The sequence below is a fragment of the Ceratotherium simum genome, chromosome 5 (genome assembly GCF_057802395.1).
Source record: "Ceratotherium simum simum isolate JZ-2026a chromosome 5, ASM5780239v1, whole genome shotgun sequence".
NCBI classification, from domain to species: domain Eukaryota; kingdom Metazoa; phylum Chordata; class Mammalia; order Perissodactyla; family Rhinocerotidae; genus Ceratotherium; species Ceratotherium simum.
This window is the reverse complement of record NC_141904.1, coordinates 47,879,023-47,904,833: the sequence shown is the minus strand read 5'-3', so window position 1 is coordinate 47,904,833 and position 25,811 is coordinate 47,879,023. Positions and strand designations below refer to the sequence as shown.

The 25,811-nt window shown below is 41.4% G+C and overlaps 1 protein-coding gene across 1 annotated transcript; it reads left to right on the top strand.

Moving 5' to 3' along the window:
* The first annotated feature begins 15,607 nt into the window (after positions 1–15,607).
* Positions 15,608–16,764, top strand: XCR1 (X-C motif chemokine receptor 1). The gene has a single exon (XM_014791326.2). The coding sequence runs from the start codon at positions 15,612–15,614 to the stop codon at positions 16,602–16,604; it is 993 nt and encodes a 330-aa protein (XP_014646812.1). The 5' UTR covers positions 15,608–15,611; the 3' UTR covers positions 16,605–16,764.
* The last annotated feature ends 9,047 nt before the right edge of the window (positions 16,765–25,811 follow it).

The window sequence follows — 25,811 nt, the reverse complement described above, 5'->3', positions numbered from 1 at the left end:
TGAGATATAATTAATGTACAATAAACTTCACATATTTGAAGTGTACCATTTGTTCATTTTGACATATGTGTAAACTAGGAAACTATCACCAAATCAAGATAACAAAGTTTCCTCGTGCCACTTTGTAATCAAACCTTCCCTCTACCCTCGTCCCTGGCAAACACTGGTCTGTTTCTGTCACTATAGATTAGTTTGCATTTTTTACAACTTTATATAAATGGAATGATACAGTGTGTACTCTTTCTCACTTCTTTCACTCAGCATCATTTTGAGATTCATCCATGTTGTAGCATGAATTAATAGCTGTTCCTTTTTATTGCCAAGAGTATTCCACTATATGGATATTCCACAGTTTATTTATCCATTTACCTGATAATAGACAGCTGGGCTGCTTCAAGTTTTGCGCTATTACAAATAAAGCTGCTATGATCATTCATAGCATTTTTATGACAAAATTTTGCATAGACTTTGTTTTTGGTTCTCTTGAGTCAATACCTAGGAGTGGGATGGCTGGATCACATAGGCGTGTGTTTAACTTTTTAAGAAACTGCCAAACTGTTTTCCAGAATGGTTGTACCATCCCTTCAAGTTTTAAAGCTGTCACCAAATAGCCCTTTGTTTATTGAATGGGTCAAAATTTTTGTGTGAAAAGAAATTAGCATTGAAGGGAAACCTTGAAGTGGTAGTCTAACATATGTATGATGAGGGCTGCACCTACACCAGACATTTCTAAGAGCAGTAGGAGGACGAGTGAGGAGGACAGTCCACCCCAGCCTGACGAGTCAGATACTGCTTCACATCCCCAGCCCCAACCCCATGCCCAATCTTGGAAAGCAGTGTGGGTCTCCTTAAACCAAGCCATCCCTCAGAAACTTGAGACCTAGGAGCTAAATAAGCTGGCTGAATCCCACTCAGCCACTGTTTTCTGGCTGTTTGTGAGTGAGTGACTTATCCTCTGGGCACCTCTGCTGGCTCATCTGTAAAATTCGAATATTGATAGTGCCTTCTTCACAGTGTTGCCATGAGTTCTGACCAAGTCAATGCTTGGCAGAGTGATGATGGCTCCCTAAATCCATATTTGTCTTTGTGGACTCTTCTGGTGGACAGATAAGGATCCCGAGTATCTCAAGCACTTTGAAGTTAGGGAATCAAGGTCTTCAGAGGGGCCTCTGAGGCACTGTTCACTCCCTCCTGGCCTAAACTCTACTTCAGAAGCCACCAAGGGGTACAATTTAGGAGAAACTCTCTTCCCCCCACTCCAAGTTATAGATGCCTTATCTGCTAAAGATTCCACCAATGAATGTATTGGCAAAAGGGGGAAATTCCTGCATGTTACGCTAATAATAAAGACTTCTGTAGGAAAAAATTAAAATGTAAGTACATTTAGGTAACTATTTTTTTGGTGAGGAAGATTGGCCCCGAGCTAACATCTGTTGCCAATCTTCCTCTATTTTTTCTATGTGGGACACCGCCACAGCATGGCTTGATGAGCAGTGTATAGGTCCACACCCAGGCTCTGAACCCATGAACCCTGGGCCTCTGAAGCAGAGTGCACAAACCCAACCACCACACCACCAGGTTGACCCCTTAAGTAACTTTTTGAGGAAGCCGAAAATCTCTAGATCATGACTTCATGCAAAAATAACCATAGCGTAAATATCCATGTTTGCTTGTATTTGCAAAAAGAAACTTTGGAAGGAAATACAAGGAATTTATAAAAGTAGCTCGGGGGAGGACAGGATTGGAAGTAAGACTTTGCACTGTATACCTTTTGTTTTTTAAACTTTTTAACTATTAATTTGAAAATAATTTCAAACAGAGAAAAATTGCAATAATAAAAACACAAATAGCCCTTAAACTCTTCCCACAGATTTGCCTATTGTTAACACTTTACCCTGCTGGCGTTATCACGTGTGCTTGCTCTTTCCCTGTCTCTTTTTCTGAATGCTTTGAACATAAAGCATGGCTCTTCAACCCCAAATATTTCAGTGTGTACTTCCTAAGAATAGGAATGTTCTCTTAGTAACTATACTGCTGTTATCAACTTAGTAAATTCAGAGTTGACTTGACACTTGTATCTAATCTATTTACCGGTATTCCAGGTTGGTCGGTTGATCCAATCACGTTCTTTTTAACATTTTTTTCCTCCAGGACAGGATCCAGTCCAGGGTCACGTGTTGCATTCAGTTGTCATGTCTCTTTACCTCCTTTAATCTGGGACCGTTCCTCAGCCTTTTTCAGTTTTTTTGACATTGACATTTTTGAGGAATGGAGCTCCCCCTTCATTTTTAATAGAACATTCCTCATTTGGGGTTTGTCTGATGATTCAGCATCTTTAGATTCAGGTTATGCCTTCCTGGCTGGAATTTACATAAGTGATGTTGTGTCCTTCTCGGGACATCAATCTGGAGGCACATGATGTCCACCTGCCCCTCACTGGGGATGTTAAATTTGAGTATTTGGTCAAGGTGTCGTCCAATTTCTCTGCTCTGTAATTACTATTTTTTCCTTTGTAACTAATAAGTAGTCTGTATGGAGACACTTTAAGATCATGCAAGTATCCTGCTTCTCATCAAAATTCCCCACTCCTAGATTTAGCATCCACCGATGGCTCCTGTCTGAACCAACCTTCACTATGATAGTTGCACAGTGATTTTCCAGATCCAGCTCTCCCTCCACACTTAACTGCTGGCCTCCAGTATTCTCCTCGAAGCAGAGCCCTCCTATCTCACCTATTTATTTACTTACTTTCTTTCTTACTTGTTATCAATACGGAGTTGTGGATTCCCGTTCTCTCAATATGTATCTTTGATTTTGATCAATAATTCACATTGACTTCTGTGACTATATTACCTATTCGATAGTAATAATAAAGTTAAATTTTAACAACTTTGAGGCCCTCTTGTGCAGTGATATACAGTGACGTTCATGGAGACACATCTTTCTATAACGCTTGAAGCTAAAACTGTTTAGTTTCCTCCTGTAGGTCTGACTTTGCCCTAGAGTCTGGCACAACTAGAAAGACCCCAGGCTCTCCAGACTAACATTTCAAATAAGATCACACTGACCTCAAAGTCCAAGTTACAATGGCCCTCGCACACCCACCCCCCCATGATAAGACCTCAGCACTTGTCCTCCTCACCCCCATCTCCCAAAGCCTACTTCAGTTAATGAAGAGGTGCCTGAAGCGGTTTCATGTGTTGTCATCAACAAAGTTGTGGTGTCTTCCCTTCCAATCCCTCCATGGTATTCTTGGCCTGCATGGCTACCCAAGGCTGCCTCTCATCACTGCCATGACTGCAGATGTTCCCTGTGAATGTACTGTCCAGTGAGGCCAGGATGCTGTCTCCAAAGGCTCCCGAAGCTGCAAGTCTTTTGATGCGAATATGCCTATGCCTGGTCTCGTGTGTGTGGGGCTGAGGCTCAAATAGAATCATCCATCTTGCTGGACTTGGTCCAATTAGATCATGAGACCCTGGAGATCCAGAGTCAGCAATTTCTGTATTAACAGCAACTAATTCCTACCAAGGGCTCCACTCTGATACTGAGGCCAAACACCTCTGGTGCTGTTCTCTGCCCTAAATCTCACTTTCCCACAGACGCATCCAGACCCTAGCTGTGGTAACCAGGCCCCTATCCACATTGTGCTATACTCAGGCCTAGACTTCCCCTTCTGCGTGTTGAGTCTGCATGAGGCTGGAACTCAGTCCCACCTTTGTCCAGCCTGACCAGGGTTTTAGAACTTTCTGTTTAAGGCAAGAGTGTGAATTTTTGTCGCACTGAAACCAAACATGAGGAAATGTGAAAACCTTAGTTTCAAATTGTGTCTTTATATTTAGGGAATAAACATTTGTTAAACACTTGCTATATGAGTCTTCTCAATAATTACCTACCTTGGCAAAAAGCAATTACATACGTGCAGACGCAGACACACACACATGCAATTGGCCAGTAAATCTCTGGGGAAAATACTCGACTCAAAATAACATAAAATTTGAATCAAAACAACATGACACTTCTATACTTCTTTCAGAATGACCAAAATATTTAAAGTTAATAACATCCAATTTTGACCAAGTGTATGGAAGTGGGCATTCTTGTACACTATTGTGGAAATGTAAATAAATACAACCATTTTACAGGGCAATCTGGCAATATCTACTAAAAAGTAAAATGTACATACCCTGCGATTCAGAAATCCACCACTTCTAGAAATCCATCCTACAGAAATATCAACACCAGTACATTAAAGGTATATGTACACTGATGCTCCCTGCAGCATTGTGGTAATTTTAAAAATTGGAAGCAAACTGGATGTCCATTGACAGGGAAATAAGTAAAGTTTGATACCATAATGCATTGGGATACTTTTCAGCTGTTAAAAAGAATAGGATAGGCTTGAAAAGATGTTCATGCCATTTTGTTCAGTGGAAAAAGGGTAAATCAATGTGTATGAAATGATCCCACTTTTGTAGAGAAAATCAAAAGCTGATTCTTTGAAAAAATCAATAGAATCAATAAGCCTCTAGCCAGGCTAACTAAGAAAAAAGAGAAGACACAAATTGCTAATACCAGAAATGAAAGAAGAGACATCACTACAGACCCCACTGACATTAAAAGGATAATAAAGAAATATTACGAACAACTCTATGCCCACAAATTTGATAACCTAGATGAAATGGACCAATTCTTTCAAACACATAATCTGTCAAAACTCACACAAGAAGAAATAGACAATGTGAACAGGCCCATATCTATTAAAGAAATTGAATCAATAAGTAATAACCTTCCAAAACAGAAAGGACCAGACCCAGATGGGTTCACTGGTGAATTCTACCAAACACTTAAAGAAGAAATTATACCAATTCTCTATAATCTCTTTCAGAACACAGAATCAGAAGGAATATTTCCTAACTCATTCTGTGAGGCCAGCATTACCCTAATCACAAAACTGGGCAAAGTTTTGGGAACTGTTAAGGGAAACAAAACTACAGACCCATATCTCTCATGAACATAAATGCAAAAATCCTCAACAAAATATTAGCAAATAGAATCCAACAATATATAAAAAGAATTATACACAACAACCAAGTGGAATTTATCCCAGTTATGCAAGCCTGGTTCAACAGTCAAAATCAATTAATGCAATCTGTCACATCAACAGGCTAAAAAAGAAAAATTAAATTAGCATATCAGTAGATGCAGAAAAAGCATTTGACAAAATCCAACACTTATTCATGATAAAAAACAAAAAACCTTTCAGTAAACTAAGAATAGAGGGAAACTTCTTCAAATTTGTAAAGAATATCTACAAAAAGCCTATAGCTAACATTATCATGGTGAAAAACTAGAATCTTTCCTGCTAACACCAGAAACGAGGCAAGGATGTTCCCTCTCATCACTGCTTTTCAATGTTGTACTAAAAGTTCTAGCTAATACAATAAGACAAGAAAAAGGAAATAAAATGTATACAGATTGGGAAGGAAGAAATAAACTGTCTTTGTCACAGATGACATGATTGTGTAGAAAATCTGCAAGAACTTAAAAAAATCTCTTGGAACTAATACTAAAACACAAGATTGCAGGATACAAGATTAGTATACAAAAGTCAATTGCTTTCCTATATACCAGCAATGAACAAGTGAAATTTGAAATTAAAAACACAAAATCATTAACAGTACCACCCCAAAAGTGAAATACTTAGGCATAAATCTAACAAAATACGTACAAGATCTATACAAGGAAAACTACAAAACTCTAATGAAAGAAATCAAAGAAGAATGAAATAAATGGAGAGATATCCCATGTTCATGGACAGGAAAACTCAATATTGATATCAGTTCTTTCTAACTTGATCTACAGATTCCATGCAACCCAAATCAAAATCCCAGCAAGTTACTTTGTGGATATTGACAGACTGATTCAAAAGTTTATGTGGAAAGGCAAAAAATCTTGGTCAGTCAACAGACTACTGAACAAGAAGAACAAAGTCAGGAACCTGGCACGACCCAAATTTAAGACTTACTATAAAGCAACAGTAATCAGGACAGTGTGATATTGTTGAAAGAAGAGACAAATTGATTGATGGAACAGAATAGAGAGCCCAGAAATAGACACACACTAATACAGTCAACTGAGCTTTGACAAAGGGGCAAAAGCAATTCAATGGATAAAGAATAATCTTTTCAACAAATGATGAAACATTCGTACATCCATTTACAATTGTACATCCATATGCAAAAAAAAAAAGAATCTAGACACAGATCTTATACTTTTCACAAAAATTAACTCAAAATGAACCTTAGACCTAAACGTAAAACAAAAGATTATAACATTTCTACAACATAACAGGAGAAAATCTAGATGACCTTGAGTCTGGCAATGAGTTTTTAGATACAACACCAAAAACACAATCCAAGAAAGAAAAAATTGATAAGTTGGACTATAAAAAATTGATAAGTTGGACATTTTTCTGCTCTGTGTTAAACACTGTTAAGAGAATGAACAGACAAGCCTCAGACTGGGAGAAAATATTTGCAAAACACATATCTAATAAAGGACTTGTACCCAAAATATACACAGAACTCTTAAAACTCAACAATAAAAAGATAAACAACCCATTTTTAAAAAGGACAAAAGATCTGAACAGATACCTCACCACAGATGATATATAAATAGAAAATAAGCATATGAAAAGATGCTTAATGTCATATGTCATTAAGAAATTGGAAATTAAAACAACAATGAGATACCACCACACACCCATTAAAATGGCTAAAAAATTTTTTAAAAACTAATAATACCAAATTCTGGCAAGGATACACAGCAGCACAAATGTTCATTCATTCATGATGGGAATACAAAATAGTCCAGTTACTCTGCAATACAGTTTGACAGTTCATTACAAAGTTAAACATAGTCCTATCATACAGTCTATCAATTGCACTCCCAGCTATTTACCTAATTGAGCTGAAACCTATGTCCCCACATCCTGCACACAAATATGTATAATGTATAAAAATGTATACACTATACACAGTGTATAGTGTATAAAGTATTTTTCATAATTTCCAAGAAATTCAAGCAACCAAGATGTCTTTTAATACGTGAAGGAATAAAAAAATATCTATGGTACATCCGTACAATGGAACTCAATAGATACAGAAGAAGTATTTGACAAAATCCAACATCCTTTCATGACTAAAAAAGAAAAAGACACTCAACAAACTAGGAATCTTCTTCCATCTGATAAAAAGGCATGTATTAAAAACCCACAGCTAATATTATACTTAATGATGAAAGTTGCAAGCCTTCCGCCTTCAATCAGGAACAAGACAAGTATGTCCACTCTCACAACTCCTATTCAACATTGTATTGGAGGGTTTAGCCAGGGCAATTTGGCAAGAAATAAAAAGCACCCAGATTAGAAAGGAAGAAGTAAAACTATCACTATATGCAGGTGACATTATTTTACATAGAGAAAATTCTAAATTAGCCAAAAAAACTATTATAGCTAATAAATGAGTTCAGCAAAGATGCAGAATACAAGATCAATATATAAAATCAGTTGTATCTTTATACACTGTCAATGAACAATCTGCAAACGAAATTAAGAAAACAATTTCACGGCCAGGCCCGTGGCTTAGCTATTAAGTGTGCACACTCTGCTACTGGCAGCCTGGGTTCGGATCCCGGGGGCACACCAACGCACTGCTTCTCCGGCCATGCTGAGGCCGCTTCCCACATACAGCAACTAGAAGGATGTGCAACTATGACATACAACTATCTACTGGGGCTTTGGGGAAAGAAAAAAAGGAGGAGGATTGGCAATAGATGTTAGCTCAGAGCCGGTCTTCCTCAGCAAAAAGAGAAGGATTGGCATGGGTGTTAGCTCAGGGCTGATCTTCCTCACAAAAAAAGAAAAGAAAAGAATTTCATTTATAATAGCATAAAATTAAAATACTTAGGAATAAATTGTAGCAAGAAAGTGTGAAATCTGTGTACTGAAAACCACAAAACACCAAGGAAAAAAACTGAAGAAGGTGTAAGTAAATGGGAAGATCCAACGTTCTAGGATTGGAAAACTCAATATTGTTAAGATGGCAATACTCCCCAAATTGATCGACAGGTTCAATGCAAATACTATCAAAATTCCTTTCTAATTTCTTCATAGTGTCCTTTGACACACAAAAGTTTTATAGTTTTAACTCTTACAGCTGGCACTTTAATCCATTTTTAGTCAATTTTTGTATCTCACATGAGGTAGGAGCCCAAATTCATACTTTTGTATTTAAATATCTCATTTTCCCTGCACCATTTGCTGAAAAGCTATTCTTTCCCCACTGAGTGGTCTTGACATCCTTGTCAAAAATCACTCTCAATCATATTCCATTTATCTATACTTACAATCTTAAGTAGAAGAAAGAACAAAGTTAGAAAATCATACTTCCTGATTCCAAAACTTACTACAAAGGTACAGTAGTCAAAACAGTATAGTGCTAGCCTAAGAATAGATGTAGAGAACAGTGGAATATAATTTAGAGTTCAGAGCTAAAACCAAAAAACCCTTGGAAGGAAACATAGATACAAGCCTTTGTGACCTTGGGTTAGGCAATGGTTTCTTAACTATAACACCAAAATCACAAGAAACAAAAGAAAAAGATGTATAGATTTGCTTCATCAAAATTAAAAACTTGTATGTGTGAAAAGATACTACAAAGAAATTTAAAAGGAATCCATAGAATGAGAGAAGTCATTTGCAAGTCACATACCTGATAAGAGTCTGGTATCCAGAATTTATAGATGTCTTACAATTTAATAATAAAAAAGCCAAATAACCCAAATTTTAAAAAGGCAAAGGTTATGAATAGATACTTCTCCAAGGAAATACCCAAATGACCAATAAGCACATGAAAAGATACTCGACATTGTTATTAACTAAGGAAATATCAAAATCATAATGAGTTACCATTTCATATAGTATAATTAAAAAAAAAAAAACAATGGGCCGGCCCAGTGGCGCAAGCGTTTAAATGCGTGCGCTCCGCTGCGACAGCCTGGGGTTCGCGGGTTCGGATCCTGGGCGCGCACTGACACACTGCTTGTCAAGCCATGCTGTGGCCGCGTCCCATATAAAGCAGAGGAAGATGGGCACGGATGTTAGCTCAGGGCCAAGCTTCCTCAGAAAAAGGAGGAGGATTGGCATCAGATGTTGGTTCAGGGCTGATCTTCCTCACAAAAAAACACAAACAAACAACTCGGGGCCGCCCCAGTGGCCTAGTGGTTAAGGTTCGCGCCCTCCGCTTTCAGCAGCCCGGGATTTGCAGATTTGGATCCCAGGTGCGGACCTCCGCACTGCTTATCAAGCCATGCTGTGGTGGTGTCCCATATAAAGCAGATGTTTATTGGTGAGATGTGGACGAATTGGAACCTTCCTATGTTACTGGTGGGAAAGTAAAATAGTGCAGCTCTGTGGAAAACAGTTTGGCAGTTCCTCAAAAAGTTAAACATAGAGTTAACATATAACCCAGCAATTCCACTCCTGGGTATATACCCAAGAGAATTGAAAATATATGTCCACACAAAACTTGTACCTGAATGTTCAGAGCAGCATTATTCATAATAGCCAAAAGGTAGAAACAATCTAAATGTCCTTCAACTGAGGAGTGGACAAATGACATGTGGTTTATCCATGCAATGGAATATTATTCAACCGTAAAAAGTAATGATACACACTATAACATGGATGAACTTTCAAAACATTATGCTAAGTGAAAGAAGAAGCCAGTCACAAAATGTCACATATTGTATGATTCCACTTATACAAAACGTCCAGAATAGGCAAAACCGGAGAGGTAGAAAGTAGATTAGTGGTTGCCAGGGGGTGGAGGGAAGTAGGGAGTGGGATTGACTGCTAAAAAGTATGGATTTCTTTTGCGGGTGATGGAAATGTTGTGGAATTGGATAGTAATGGTGGTTGTACAATAATGTGAATTTGCTAAAAACTACTGAATGCTACAACTTAAATGGCAAATTTTAAGTTATATGAATTGTATCTCATTTTAAAATAATAATAATCATACATAACTGGTACGTTAATTAAATAAAATTTTTGGTAAAATAAAAATACAACTTAAACAAATACATTATCCTTTAAGATCCCTTCCAACTCTAAAATTACTATCTAGCCTTGGTGGACCCCAGGGGCTCAGATGACCCCTACATTGTCAACTCCACCAGCCTGTAGAGACAGGCTGGGTAACCAGCTCTTCTCTGTGTGACCAGTGATGTTACCAGGTTATAACATGAGGTCTTGGGTGGGAGTAGGGGAGTTAGGGGCAGATCAAGCCAGGAAGCCAGGCAGTAGGAAGAGGAGGGATTAGTAAAGACTCCCTGCCTCTCTCTGAGACTCCACACAATAGTCTTCCCACATCTTTCTCTAACCTTCTGGGCAGGGCAGGTGTTTTGGTTTCTTTGAGCAAAATATGAAACAGAGAAGCACCACTTCTGCCTCAAGACGCATGTAAAGAGGTGCAGATATAGGTGAGTTCCTTTACAAACATTTCAAACATATGTTTTCCTCTAATTTTAATAGCCTATACCAGGAGTTCTTAAACTCCGGGTGCACATCAGAACAACCTGGAGAGCAAGTAAATAAGCAGATTCCTGAGCCCACATCCAGAGGTTCTGATTCCGTAGGTCTGGGGATTCCCAAAAAACTGCATTGCTAAAAAGCTGGTCTGTGGATGGTGCTTTGAGTAGAACTGTCATATATGATGCTTTTCTTTTCCTGTCTTAAAGAAAGTGGAGGGGTTTATTTGGTTACAAGTCTTTATGTATGGTATTGTTATTATTGGTGGTTGGATAATTTAGAGCTATGTTTCTCAATCCAAATTGTATTGAGGTCCAGAAAGCCGAATTTACTCTCTTAGAATTGAGGTGGGCCCCAGAGATGGGGAGGGAGAGCAATGACAGGCAAAGGGGAATTGAACTCCTAGAAGGTAAGTCAGAGCAGTTTGGGGTTTGGCACCATTCTCCTTTGTATCCCCAAGGCCTTCCAGGCCCAGACCAGGAACGCCTCTGAAATTCTGAGTAAATGAATGAATAACTAACAGAAAAGTGTAATGGTTTTTGTAGATGCCCGATATCCCTTTTATTTCTAGTTTACTGAGAGTTTATGTCATGAATGTGTTGAGTTTTGTCAAGTGCTTTTCTGCATTTATCAAAAAGGATCATATAACTTTTATCTCAATGTGATGACTTAAATTGATTGATTTTCAAATATTAAACCAACCTCATATTTTTGGCATAAACACCACTTGGTCATGATGTATATCCTTTTTAAATATATTGCTGGATTCGATTTGCTGATATGTGGTTAAGGACTTTTGTGTCTACGTTCATGAGGGTTGTTGGTCTGTAGTTTTCTTTTATTGTAATGTTTTTGTCTGGTTTTGGTATCAGGGTTATGCTGGCCTCATAAAACACTTGGGAAAGTGTTTCATCCTGTTTCGGACAGTTTGTATAAGATTGGTGTTATTTCTTCCTTAAATGTTTGACAGAATGCACTAGAAAAATCATCTAATTCTGGAGTTTTCTTTTGTAGGATAGTTTTTATAGTTAAGTAAATTTCTATAATAAAAGTAGGACTATTCAGATTTGCCATATCATTTCATGTCAGTTTTAGTAGGCTGAATTTTTAAAGAAATTTGTCCATTTCATTTAAGTTGTTCAATTTGTTAACATAAAATTGATCATAATATTTCTTTGTTATTCTTTTAAAGTCTGTAAGATCTGTAGCAATAACCATTCTTTCATATCTGCTATTGACAATTTGTGTTCTCTCTCTGTTCGTTCTCAATCTGGGTAGAGTTTTATTATCTTTAAAAAAATTTTTTTCAAATGACCAGTTTGGGTTTTGTACATTTTTTCTCTTATTTTCTATTTCTTTATTTCTTCTTTTATCTTTATTATTTCCTTCCTTCTACTCACTTTGAGTTTAATTTGCTCTTCTTTTTCTCGTTTCTGAGTTACTGATTTAAGATCATTGACTTTAGGCCTTTCTTCTTTCCAATATAAGCATTTAAAGCTATAAATTTCTCTCTAAGCACTGATTTAGTTGTATCTCATGAATTTTGATATGTAATATTTTCATTATTATTCACTTCAAAATATTTTACAATTCACATTGTGATTTCTTCTTTGATTCACAGATTCATTAGAAGCACGTTGTCTTACTTCCAAATTATTGAGGGTTTTCTAGTATCTTACTGTTATTGATTTCTATTTTCTTTTGGGTATTTTATATAATTTCTCTTTCTCTGTTGAGATTTATTATCTTTTCATTCATTATGAATATATATTCCTTTATTCTCTGGAGCATTGTTATAATAGTTGCATTTTCATCCTTATTTGCAAATTCTAATACCTAGTTCATCTCAAAGTCACTTTCATGATTGTCTTTTTCTTTTGAGTATGGGCCATGTTTTCCTATGTCTTCATATGCTGAGAAATTTTGTATTGTATCCTGAACATTGTAAATATTGTGTTGTGGAGACTGGATCCTGTTTCATTCTTCTGAAAACTATTGATTGTTTATATATGGTTTCTTTGTTTTAGCAAACAGTTAACTTGGCTGACTCGAACTCTAACCTCTGTCTCTCCTAAAGTTGGCAGCAGCTCAAATCTCAGTGCAGTTCTTTTAGCTTTCACTGTGCATTCATGGTTCAGAGGTCAGCCAAACATCTGGGCAGAGTTTATGGACAAAATTTGGGTCTCTTACTCTCTAGCCCTTTCCTGTCTGTGATTTTCGCCCCTCACACTCCAGTGGCTGTAGCTGCCCTAAATTCAGCCCTCTGGTTTTTCAAGACCGAAATATTGTGAGTTTTCTACTAGAGTTTTAGCTGCTCCTCATGACCAGGTCCTGCTCTTAGGCCAAAGCCATAAAAATGAGAATCTCACCCAGTGCCATAGAGCTGTTCTTTTTTTTCAAATGCCTAATCTCTTCTAGTATTCCTTGTCTTTTGTTAGCTCAATATTGCCCTTAGGAAGTTTTTTTGTATTTGTTCCAGAGTTTATAGTTCTTATCTGTAGAAGGGTTGGTTGCCTCTGAGCTTACTCAGCCACTAGGGAAAAGTAGAACCCAGTTATGTTATCTTCTATACAATAAATAATCCAATACTTGATAACCTGGCAGAAGATGGACTGAAAAGGCCTCTTACCAACCCATTCAAACTGCATGATTCAGGACCATAGATCAGGAAAAATCTGGTAAGGTGAGAGAAATATAAGTTAACTAGATTGGCCACTGGTTGTCTGTCATCCCAGACCAGCCTGAGGACTTCTTTTGTTCTGAGAGTTGAGGGAAAGCATGTGAATTCCACTGAGAGTAGAGATGTGTGATTATTCTGCCTTGGTGATACAGGCAACACAAATCATTGTCCACATGGTTGATGCCCACCATCCAAGGAAGGCAACTCCTTTCTCTGTTGCTTTATTCTGTATTCATGAGAGATGTTAAAACACTGAGAGTTACTTGTTTTTAGTAAATTAAAATAAAAAGGGGAGAAGATATCTTCTTTCTCAGGAGAAGCCATTTAATTTTGAGAAATTTCCAACCAGGAAGCTGGGGTGCTGATGTTAAGAAGATGGGTTGGCCTGTACTGGTCCTGGGTTAGGGAAAGACAAGAGTTATGCAGTAGACTTGGGGGTCACCTGTACAATATGAAGGGTGTTTACAAGGCCCCTGTCCCAAAATAACTCCACTTCCAACTTATCACACTACAGGAACTCCCAGATATTTGTGTAATTTCTGATTTCATTCTAAACTACAAGCTTCTTGTAGATAGACACTATATATTACTCGTGTTTATACCCTAGAATGCAGCATCTATCATAGTGCATGGCATATGTCAATGATCGTTAAGGGCTGTTGTATTGAGTCAGATAAGCTCCTTTTTAAAATGTAAATACCCAATTTCTAAACGTCAAAAATTTAAAAGGCCGTAGACACAATTAAAAGGTTAAAAAGCACAGTGGGTTGACAAGACTAAGCAACATGCTCTTAAAAATCCATAAGAAAAACATTATTATTCCAAGTGGAAAAACAAACAGAATCCATGAACACTTTTAAAATAAGAAACACAAGTCGATGGCAAACATACAGAAGCGTGTATATTCCTCTCTAGGAATCAGGAGCATACAAAACAAAACAACCATATATAACATTTTTAGCTATCTTCACTTTGGTGTTTGGAGACACAAAGTGACTTAACTACCTAAAATAGGATACATTTTGAGACCCCTCTGATTATTCCTCCTTTCAAAAACTAAATAAGTGGGAAACTCAGGCTATTTCTCCAATTCTCCTCCTCAAAATACAAGGCCATTGATCCGGGGTTCCAGTCTTGGCTCTCCTTCCTGCTTACTGGCTTTATAAATTGAGACAGTTGTCTTAACAGTCTGTGCCTCAAGTTCCTCTTCTGTAAAATGGAGGTGGTCATGCCTCACAGATAGTTGTAGGATTAAAGGGGCAGGTGAGTATAACGTGTTAGCACAGTGCCTGGCACACAGTAGTTGATGAGAACTCTGGGCCCAGCAGCTTCATTCACCTCTGTCAAGGAAAATTCCAGCTCTTCAATCACTGTCGCTCCCTTTTCTCTCCTTGGCCTTCTAGTCTCACTATTTCTAAAACCTCACTAAGAGGATTGAATCAATTTGACTCAATATAGTTTTCTTGGCTACTCCCCTCCTATTGGACACTTAGGTTGTTTCCACTTGCTGGCATCTATAAGATGTTCTGTAAACCAAAATCCCAAATGATGAAGCTTTCTGCTCTGAGAGTTAATCCTCTGTGTTAGCAAGGATTTGGTCTCCCAGAGTCTCAACATTCATTGTAGTCTTGAGATTATGTCCTACTTCAGTTTTTATGAGAGATGTTTGCTCCATTTGTGTCCGCTCTTTTTGGATCTGTTTGAAGAGACAGCAAGTTTCCTGAAACAATCCTGCCATCAGGATTTCTACACTCTATGGAAGAAAGGAAAGGAGGGAGCAGAGGAAGAAAGGGAGAGAGGGATGGAGGGAGAAACGGAGAGAGGGAGGTAGGCAGGCATAGTAAATGCTCACTAGGTATTTGTAGAATAAATGAAGGAATGACTCTGGGATCATTAGCCCTATTTTTAGATGAAGACCTGAGGTTCATAAAGGTTAAGTAGCTTGCCCGGGAACACAGTAATGGGCCCCAAATTTGATCTCAGGTCTTTGAATCCAGTTCCACTGCTCTTTCTCCTAGACCTACTGGGAAACTTGTCTAGCTTAGTGCTACTCTAATGCCAGTCTCCAAGGAGAAAAGGGGCTTGTGACATGATGTAAATTAATGAACTGCTTCCTTCATCAAGAAAGTCTTGCTAAGAAAAATTGCTAACCAAACTAAACAGTATGCTTAGTGACTTTATATTCTGGTGAAAGTTCCTAATCTCATTATAAATAGTTCACCAACTGGTAGCTGGACTGTGAACCACACTTTTTTGTAATATGGGTCCTACTGATCTCTAGCCTAACCGCATGGCTTTAAACTCCATGTCTCTACCATTTCAGATGCTCTCAACAGCTAGATGGAGCCCTCAGGCATCCCAGAGTCCACCACCCCTTTTGATTATGATCCTCAGAGCTTTCTGTGTGAGAGCAAGACCTTCACCTTTGCCACCTTCAGCACCACCATCCTGTACTTCTTGGTGTTCATCCTCAGCCTCGTGGGCAACAGCCTGGTGTTGTGGGTCCTGGTAAAGTATGAGAGCCTGGAGTCCCTCACCAATGTCTTCATCCTCAACCTGTGCCTCTCAGACCTGGTGTTCTCCTGCTTGTTGCCTGTGTGGATCTTGGGATACCACTGGGGCTGGGTGCTGGGAGACTTCCTCTGCAAGCTCCTCAACATGTTCTTCTCCATCAGCCTCTACAGCAGCATCTTCTTCCTGACCATCATGACCATCCACCGCTACCTGTCCGTAGTGAGCCCCCTCTCATCCCTGCGCGTCCACACCCTCCAATACCGCGTGCTAGCGACCACAGCCGTGTGGGCAGCCAGCATCCTGTCCTCCATCCCTGATGCCATCTTCCACAAAGTGTTTCCTTCGGGTTGTGATTATTCAGAACGCACGTGGTTCCTAGCCTCAGTCTACCAGCACAATGTCTTCTTCCTGCTCTCCGTGGGGATTATCCTGTTCTGCTATGTGGAGATTCTTAGGACCCTGTTCCGTTCACGGTCCAAACGGCACCACCGGACAGTCAGGCTCATCTTCACCATCGTGGTGGCATACTTCCTCAGCTGGGCTCCCTACAACCTGATCCTGTTTCTGCAGACACTATTGAAACTTGAAGTCATCCAGAGCTGTGAGGTCAGCCAGCAGCTGGATTACGCCTTGCTTATCTGCCGCAATGTTGCCTTCTCCCACTGCTGCTTCAACCCGGTGCTCTATGTCTTCGTTGGGGTTAAGTTCCGCAGGCACCTCAAAAGTCTGCTCCGGCACTTCTGGCTCTGCCGGCAACAGGCTCCCCCATTACCTCACTCACCAGGTGCCTTTGCGTATGAGGGTGCCTCCTTCTACTGAAAGGGCGTTTAGTGGTGCAGGTGGAGGTGGACAGAGGAGCTGGAGTGGGAGCAAGGACAAGCAGGGCAGGAAGGAGCATCACAGGAGGCACAACATTGGGGACGCTACAGCTGTACAGGTGGGGATGAAAGAATACATTACACCAGCTAGTCCTACCCTCTTCAGTGGAAAAGTGCCCCCCCCCCCAGAAATTTTATATTGCCATCCAGAAAAATGTTTCTGGGATTCTGAGTTCATCATTTATTCATTAATTTAGACATGGATTTCTTATCATTGCTTAGTTCAGAAAGTTCTACAACTTGAAAGGATTCCCAAAAAGGAGCATCCTTCAAGATTTTATGAGAGGCTGAAACTCATTCTGTGTGATAATTGTGTAGATGCAGGCTGCTGGCAAGACAGTCTCTCCCTTTCCTGACTGTAGGGTTGTCCCAGCTGATTTTGGAGGGAGTTGGCTCTGTATTCCTCACTGACTGCTGGATGAGACTCTGCAGGACAAAAGTAACCACATCCTCAAAGAAACATAGTCAGAATGAAATCTGGATTCTAAAAACTTAAAAGTGGACTGGAGAAGTGTTCTGTATCATAGTTCCCGTTTCTAGCACATGAACTGGCACTTGCATATTAAGTCCATAAATCTTTTATTGAAGGAATGTATGCAATAAGTGCTACCTTCTGCATGAAGCATTTATTTGGAGGAAATAAAGATGAACAAGATACAGTTGCTACCTTCCAGGTGCCAACAATCCAGCTCTGAAGGACTGTTGATAAGCAAACACCCACCTTGGCAAAGTCATCCAGGGCAAAGATTCCTCCTACACCTCATCCTCTCCAGGTGGATACTGAGCTGACACTTCAGAGTCATCACTTTCTACCTACAATGTTCTCCCCCTGCTTGGCTGATGGCACCAGCTTCCCTCCATTGCCTATCCTCCAAACCTGAGTCATTTTTGAGCCCTGCATTTCCTTTCCCTCCACTCCCATGGCCAAATCCTATTGATTCTGCCTTCCCAGTGTCTCTCTGAATTTTTCTCGCCATTGCATGCCCATGGCTTCATCCCAAAATGGCCCCACTTCCTCAGCGTCTTCCTGCTACTCATCTCTCTCCCCACAAAGCTGTCCTCCGCATTGACACCAGATTGCTTCAAAACCCTTAGTGGCTCATTACATACAAATAAAGCCCAAACACCTTAGGAAGTCTTTCAAGGCCCCTACAATCTGATGCCAAATGACTTTTCCATTCTTATCCCACCCAAAGCCCCCACCTCCAAGAAGCTTGGGATCCAACCAAAAAAGACCCTTGTCACTTTTCCAGACACCCTTCTCCCCTGTCTCCTCTGCCTTTGTCACATTGTCACCTGGGCCTGGAACACTTGTCCTTCTATCCCTAACCCACAAGCCCCAGCTGAAAAGCCAGCTTCTTCAGGAAGGCCTTCCCATCTGTAAAGCAGAAGAGCACTATCTGGGTTGCCATGGCATTCGGCTTGTCTCCTCTAAAATAGTATTTGTCACTCTCTATCTTGTGTCATAGTTACACACGTATGTGTCTTATCTCCTTGCGCCATCAAACTGCAAACGGCCTGAAGGCGGTCCTGCACCCTGCCCAGCACGTGCCCTGGTGTTCTATCACTGTGTACTGAGTGGGAGCAAAGAATGGCAACTATCCTTATTCTTCTAATTTATGCTTTTTAGGGAGCCATGCCATGGGTCACATTCTACCTTCCTTTCCCCAGGCTGCTTCTTTATAGATATTAATCTTTCTTCCCTTGCCTACACTCTCAGAGCACATTGCTTATCTCTCTCCATGGCAATGGCTATACTGGACCTTGCTTTTTAGTTAGTGGTACACATGCCTGCCTCTTACATTATCCCACGGCTTCACATACAAGCATATAAATACAAGCCACACTCTAAACTTTGCCATACTGCACAGACTTGGGCCCAGTTTGTGAACCTGATTCAGCTCTGGAGTGGGGCCTTTGGAAAACTTTCCAGGCAATTCTGATGTGCACTCCAGTTAGGAACATTTGGCTGCAACTCCTTGAAAATGGGAATTCCAGAGTCTTCCACAGTCCCTTGAAGCACTTTGCACACAGTAGGTGCTCAATATATGCTTGTGGAATAAAGTAGCTACTAATACACCCCTCAGCTAGAGCCTAGAGAGCTTGTAAGGCATTTTCTCCTTCAGTTCAGCTGCAATTTCAAAGATCTATTTGCCATTGCGTGGCCAGCCTTGGAGGAGTTTGACCTGGCTGTGGAGGAGTGAGGGTCTAGTTTAACAATTAGGCCAGTAGCACCTGCTGGAGAGGCCTGGGTGGTGCACCAGTGAAGGGATAAAGCTTTTGTGGAGTAGCTTTTCTCACCAATAGGTGGGGCCATCACTCACCACGGTTGAAAGACATAGCAAAAGGAAAGAGACAATGAGATAGTTGTGAGATCAGAGCTAAACCTATGGGCTTCTGGTCAGGCTAATCATTTGGCACCCCTTCAAACTGATACTATAAAAATTTTGTTCAACTTTTATTCAGAAGGCAGGCTGAGCCCAGGGAGCAGAAGAACAGAAGACTCCAGCTCACAAACCCACTTGGCCAAACTGAAGTACCATGGGTTTTGAGCCCACCCTTCTTAGAAGGCAGGTTTGGGGGTCTTCTACCACTACAGAGCATGCCCTTTGAGAGGCTCGCTCCACTGTCACCTCATCTCATCTCATTCCTTCACATCCCAAGATGCTGATCTAAGATTTTTTTAGCACATACAGCCATATCCCTGGGAACACTTCATTAAATACAATTGTGTCCGTCTCTTTACATGTCTAGTGATGTTTTGGCATCCCCAATAGACTAGCTCCCAGGGTAATCTTTAATTAAGAGTCTTCTCATAATCTAGCTCCCTGGGAATCTAAGAGAAGAGGCACAGAGAAAGCGAGGTATGAATGGGAAGGTAGAGGGGCATCCTATCAGAAAGGGAGCTATGGGTGAGACAGCTGAAAGGAGCAGCCAGAGAGCTCACACCAGTGACCATACTCTACATTCTCTGACCATACCCTTCATTGGCCACAACTTCCTGCTTTCCCCTCCCTCCACCCGCTGAAACCACTGTTCAACCTCAACTGGACGCTTGTGGGTCTATCTCTCCCCCTCCATTTGAAAAAAGTTGCCCTGGACACAGGGCAGCAGGCCTCCCGCCACTCCTGGAACATGAAAAATCCACAGTAGTTCCTAGGGAAGATCCTCCTCACAGCATTTCTACCTCCACACTCTCTGGGACAAAATCAGGAAGAGAGGAACCTTGCTGATCTCTGAATAGGAACGTGCCCCCAAGCCCAGGGCAGCCCCAGACCTCAGATGTCCCCAGCCAGAGTGGAACTCTCTCAAGGGCACAAGCCCAGTGTTGTGTGTCTAAAACCCCCCTCTATGCCCAGCAATGTTTGTGATTGGTTGAGTAAGTGAATAGGAGACCATTGTTTTGGCTTTTTTATACTTAAATTTCCTCTTCCTACACTTGCTTACATCACGTCTTCCAGTCAACACCAGGCATCCACCCAATGGGATTCCCATGAAATCTTCTCTGAGGCCCAACAGCCCTGGCACCACCTGGTTTGTTTGGAGTTAAGCTTTGTTGAACTCCTGACAACTTTCATTTGTGAAAATTGCCTGTGACGAGACAGAGAGGCCCACGAGTATGGAAAGCCCAGTAGAACAGATCCCCAAAGTAAACTATCTGAGAAAGCTCTTGGGATTTGAGCCCTCAACACAAACCCTGAATCCAAGCTCTCTTACTTACCCATTGTAACCTCGGGCCTCTCAGAGCCTCAGTGTCCTCATCTGTAAAAATGTATAAATGCCAGCAACACAAAGACACAGCCTACCCACATGATGGAGGTGCACATGAGGTCATGTATGTAAAAGTACTTGCTTTGTCAATGATTCAGCCCCAGACAAATACAAATTGCTATTGCAATCATCTCATAAAAACAGAAAGCATCATTGTATCATATGCACAAATAAAAGATTAGCATTATTGACTTACCTCTGGCTGGTTATGTTCCCCTCATTTCTACCCCTCATTCTATTTCTAAGATCATGCTATAAGATTCCTAAAAGTTCTCTGCTTAAGGGGGATCTGGGTTAGGATTTGGGGTGAAGGGAGGGAGACAGAGGGGAGATTGGAGAATACAGTGTTGAATAAGCCCTGCGTGGGTTAGGATGGTGGGAAATTGGCTCCATTTAGGCCGTAGGCAAAACTGTCTGAGGTCCATCTGTCTTCAGTGCTCTGTGGCTCAGTTTTCTGTCCCTATCTATCCCCGGGCCTGGAACCTAAGCCTTCTGTCTCCAACTCCAAGGCTTTTTTTCTATCTCATGACCCATTTGTACCTGAACAGGACCTTCCAGAGATCAGTCCCTCAATCAGAATGAATAATACTGCTTCCTACTAGGAATTTCAGGCATCCTGAAAACTTGGTGGGAGATACTTGCAGGTTTGGGGGGAAGTTTGGGAAGGGGAAGAGGGATTATTCTAACTCCTCACGAAGTTATTCGTGCTTCGTGGAGAGCTCCCCTCTCCACCATGGAGCCAGCCCAGATTTTAGGTGTGGGGTTGTTGCAATCCCCTCCCCCACATCCCTTCCCAAACCCCTCCACAAAAGGAAGCGTGGCCAGAGGGACCAAGGTAGCCCAGTTCCTTGACTTAGACCATCTCAGAAAATCAGCCTTGAGCATCACTCACGGTTAGAAGAAATAGACAACAGAGGGCATGGGGAATTGGATGGTTGTGGGGATTAGAGACAGACTGGGGGTGAGAGAGGGAGGTGTAGCCCTCCAGGAGGTCCCCGGCCTCATTTGCAGAGGGCCTGCTCTGTGCAAAGGCAGAGGGAAGCCAGTGTTGAGGGGAGTGAGATGGCAAAGATAAATGAGCCCCACTCTCAAGTTGGCCAGCCTCTAGTCACTCCTATTTGGGGAAAGGTTTCCATAGGATTACTCCAGATGACCTGGATGAACCCTCTTGACTCAGAGAAAAGGACCTGGCTTGATTGTCCACATAACTAGGAACGCACACCTGAAACATGTCATTTAAACTATTCCAGGGCACTTTGCAATGAACTGTGGGAGTTTAAGGAAGGAAGTACCCATCTTTATTTACTCCCTCCACTTTGGTTACTATTGGTTCAATAATCTGCCTGATCTTTTCCAATAATAAGCAAAATGTGAGTTTTAAAAACAACAGCAACATTGAACAATGCTAACTTTTCAAAGCATCTTCTGTTTATTTCAAAATTAGAGGAAACCCACTAGTGTTGGCCCTGATAGGAAATCACATGCACTTTTCTGGTTGGGTCCTTAACAAGCCACTTCCCCTCCTTTGGAGTTTATTTTTTCAACTTAACTGGAGAGGTTTGAAGTCAGTGATCTTTAAGACCCCTTCCCATGATTAAAAAATGAAGTCTATGGGTCTATAATTTCATGGGTTGCATTTCCAGTACCTCTGAATGTGACCTTATCTAGAAATAGGGTCATTGCATATCTAATTAGTAAAGATGAGGTCATACTGCATAGGGCCAGCCCCTAATCCAATATGACTGGTGTCTTTATAAAAAGGGAAAATTTGGACATAGACACCAACAAAGGAAGAATGCGATGTGAAGATTGGAGTTATACTACCACAAGCCAAGGAACACCAAAGATTGCAGCAACCACCAGAAACTAGGAGAGAGGCATGGAACATTCTCCCTCACATCCTCAGAAGGAATCAACTCTGCTGACCCCTCGATCTCAGACTTCTAATCTTGAGAACTGTGAGACAATAAGTTTCTGTTGTTTAAGCCACCTAGTCTGTGGTTATGACAGCCTTGAGCAGACTGATACAGAGGACAAACTTCAGTGGGTGTGTGGGGAATTCCAGTGCATATCTGAACACCTTGTGAGGTTTCACTGTCTACCTCACCCACACAGAAGATTGCACCTAACTGAAGACACACACAGGAGATTGGAAACTGACTTTTACTGAGAACTACTCTGTGCTAGGTCCATACATTTACATATCTCATAGCCACCCTGTCAGGTTTCTGTTTCCCCACTTAGACCAAGGAGAACATCAGGTCAGAGAGGTCACATTCTAACATCCAGGGCATGGTTCTCAATCTGGGCAGCATGCTAGATCACATAGGGAACTGGAAAAAATACTGATGCCTGGGTCCCTCTTTCCCCCAGAGATTCTGGTGCAATTGATCTGGGGGTGCGACCTGGCACCAAGCTTTTTAAAAGCTCCCCGGGTGGTTCTAATGTGGTGCCAAGTTTGAGAACCACTGATCTAGTGTGTTTATTCATTGGTCATTGTGTCAGGCACTGTGCTATGTGACTTGCACACATTATGCCACATTCTCACAACAACTTTGCAAGGTAGGCATTGTCTCTATTACTCAGATGAGAAAAGGGAGGCTTGGAGAGAAAAATGACTTGCTCAAGCTCATGGGATTAGTTAGAGCCAGATCAGGGATTTTCAACCCAGGTCTGTTTTGTCCCCAAATACCTACTTTTTCTATCATGTTATGTCACTTCCCCAAACAAGGGATGTGTCCATCAGGACTCTTAGCTATAATCAACAGAAATCACCTCTAGTTGCCATGGCAGAAGAGAAATGTATGGAAAAGATATTGGGCATGATTGTATTGTGACTGTATCAGAGACATGTCAGGGTACAGGGTCATGATGTCTGTAACTACACAACAAATGATTCAGCAAAAAGAAAAAAGAAAGAAATGTATATAATTATACACAAAAATGGGAGAAATGAAATACAGAACAGTTTATACTCAAAGAAAGAGAAAAAGATGCTAGGCAGCTCACAAAACTGATGGGAAGTCAGGAGAAACAGGTAGGACAAAGGGAAGCTGTCTCCAGTGCAACCACTGCAGAAGCCAGAGGTCCCAGCAGCTCCAGAAAGCCTTCTCCCACCCACACTGCACAGAGCATGTACATGTGGTGCATGGACTGAGCCAAGGTCACACACCCACACTGGCCCCATGGGAGCTGGGAAAGCAAGCTCAGGAGCTGGGAAAGCAAGCTTGGACTTCCTTGGCTCCTGTAGGAGAAGTGGGCTTTGCCTCCCACCAAGACTCACGTGGTGGGAAATCTCCTCAAGCTGGGGAAGGAGTCCAGCCACCGAATCAACAAATGACCACCTCCTGTGGGAAAGAGGTTACTGAGGTTTCACTACTATGCAGACTTGCTGAGTCTAAGCCAGCAATATAGGAGGCCAGAGGTGCCCACCCAAAAACACTTCAGGAGGAAGCCTTTGACGATATGATCAGACCTCATCCCAAACTACTCCTTTCAGTAGTACTGCCCCCTGCTCAGGCCAACAGAACTACTCAATGAGACAGTGATGCTCTGAAAAATGGCAGGCTCAATTATTCTCTATAATAGTATTATTGAGAATTTCCTTCCTACCAGCCATTTACTTAAAGGTTATCTCTTGGTAGCAAAGATAAGAGTTTTTCTAAGGAGCCCTTTTTGATTTCCTTTATTCTGAGTGTTGAGAGCCAGTTTGGAAAAAAGAGATCTTCATTTTTCTACTCAGAAAAAAGGAGATCTTATTGCACAAACAATATTGGGCAATGAAATATTTAAAGCCTCCTTAGGTTTGCCTTGAGAAATTGGAAGCTTTAGTGGAAATAGCACTGAATCAGGAGTCTGAAAACCAAGATTCTAGTCCCAGCTGTGCCGCTAGCTGGTTGGGTATGCTTCTACAAATATGATGATGATGATAATGATGATGATGATGATGATGATGATGATGATGATGAGGATGGTGGTGGTGGTGGTGATGGTGATGATGATGAGGAGGAGGATGAGGATGAGGATGGTGGTGGTGGTGGTGATGGTGATGATGATGATGAGGAGGAGGATGAGGATGAGGATGGTGGTGGTGGTGGTGATGGTGATGATGATGGTGATGATGGCAATAGCGATGGTGATGATACTGGTGTTTGAGGTGGTGATGGTGGCAATGATAATGATGGTGGTGATGATAGTGGTAGTGGCAGTGGTGGGTATGGTGATGATGATGATGACGGTGGTTGTGGTGGTGGTGATGGTGACAGTCATAAAGGTGGTGATGATGATGGTGGTAGTGGTGACGATGGCAATGATGATGATGATGTTGACAATGATGGCAATGATGATAATGGTGATGCGGGTGATGATGACGATGATGGTGGTGGCGATGATAATGATGGTGATGATGGTGGTGGTGGTGGTGGTGGTGGTGGTAATGATGGTGATGATGGCAAAAGTGATGATGGTGATGGTGATGATGACGATGTAGCCAGCAATTATTCAGCACTAACTTTTACATCAGGTATTTACATGCTGGAGTGCTTGTCTTGTCTTAGTTCGTTTAATACTCACAAAACTCATTTGAAATTGCTGTCATTGCCCCTTTATATAGATGAAGAAGGTGAAGCTGGAAGGGGTTAAGCACATTACCCAAGGTCACACAATGAGGATTCAATTCTAAGCCTTCAGGCCACTGCATTGTTTCTCCTTATATAAACCTATTAACATTTCTAGGCCTTAGTTTCTTCATCTGTAATATGATGAATTAGATCAGAGGTTTTTAACCAGGGATGCCTGACAGAATCACCCGAGAAGATACTTAAAAATATATGTGCCAGACCGTCACCCTCATCAGTGATTCTGATTCAGTAGGTCTGAATGGGGCCTAAGCCTCTGTATTTTTAAGTACCTTCCCAGGTGATTCCGATGTCCGCAGGTGAGGATCAGTGAACCAACATACGCTCTGAGGTCTCTTCCACCTCCTCTGGTTTTACATCTGCACGTGCCAGTGTGTGTTTCCTGGAACACCAATCCCTTAATATGCCTCATGACCAGAGATTCCCAGGGGAAATAATCTGGGGAAATGCTGCTGCCCTGTCTCCATCTTAGGAACTCCCAGTGCTGCCCTGGCAACCCTGGTCTGAGGCTACTTCACGAGGTCATACAGTGATGGGTGATCAGAGAGTGGTGATGCCAAGCTCCACATGACTCAGCCCCTCACAGAAGTGCTGTCAATGTGAGCTCAGGACCAGGGCTGCCAAGTTCTTCTCCCTGGTCTTCCTTGTGAAGTCACTCCACTGCTGTCCCTGTGCAGGACACTGCGATGGGTCTTCTTCAGTCTCCACTTGTAGCCCCAGGTTATGCCACCTCCCTCAGG

Bases quoted from the DNA above. Each gene is read 5' to 3' on its own strand.
- XCR1 (XM_014791326.2), top strand. From the start codon at position 15,612: ATGGAGCCCTCAGGCATCCCAGAGTCCACCACCCCTTTTGATTATGAT.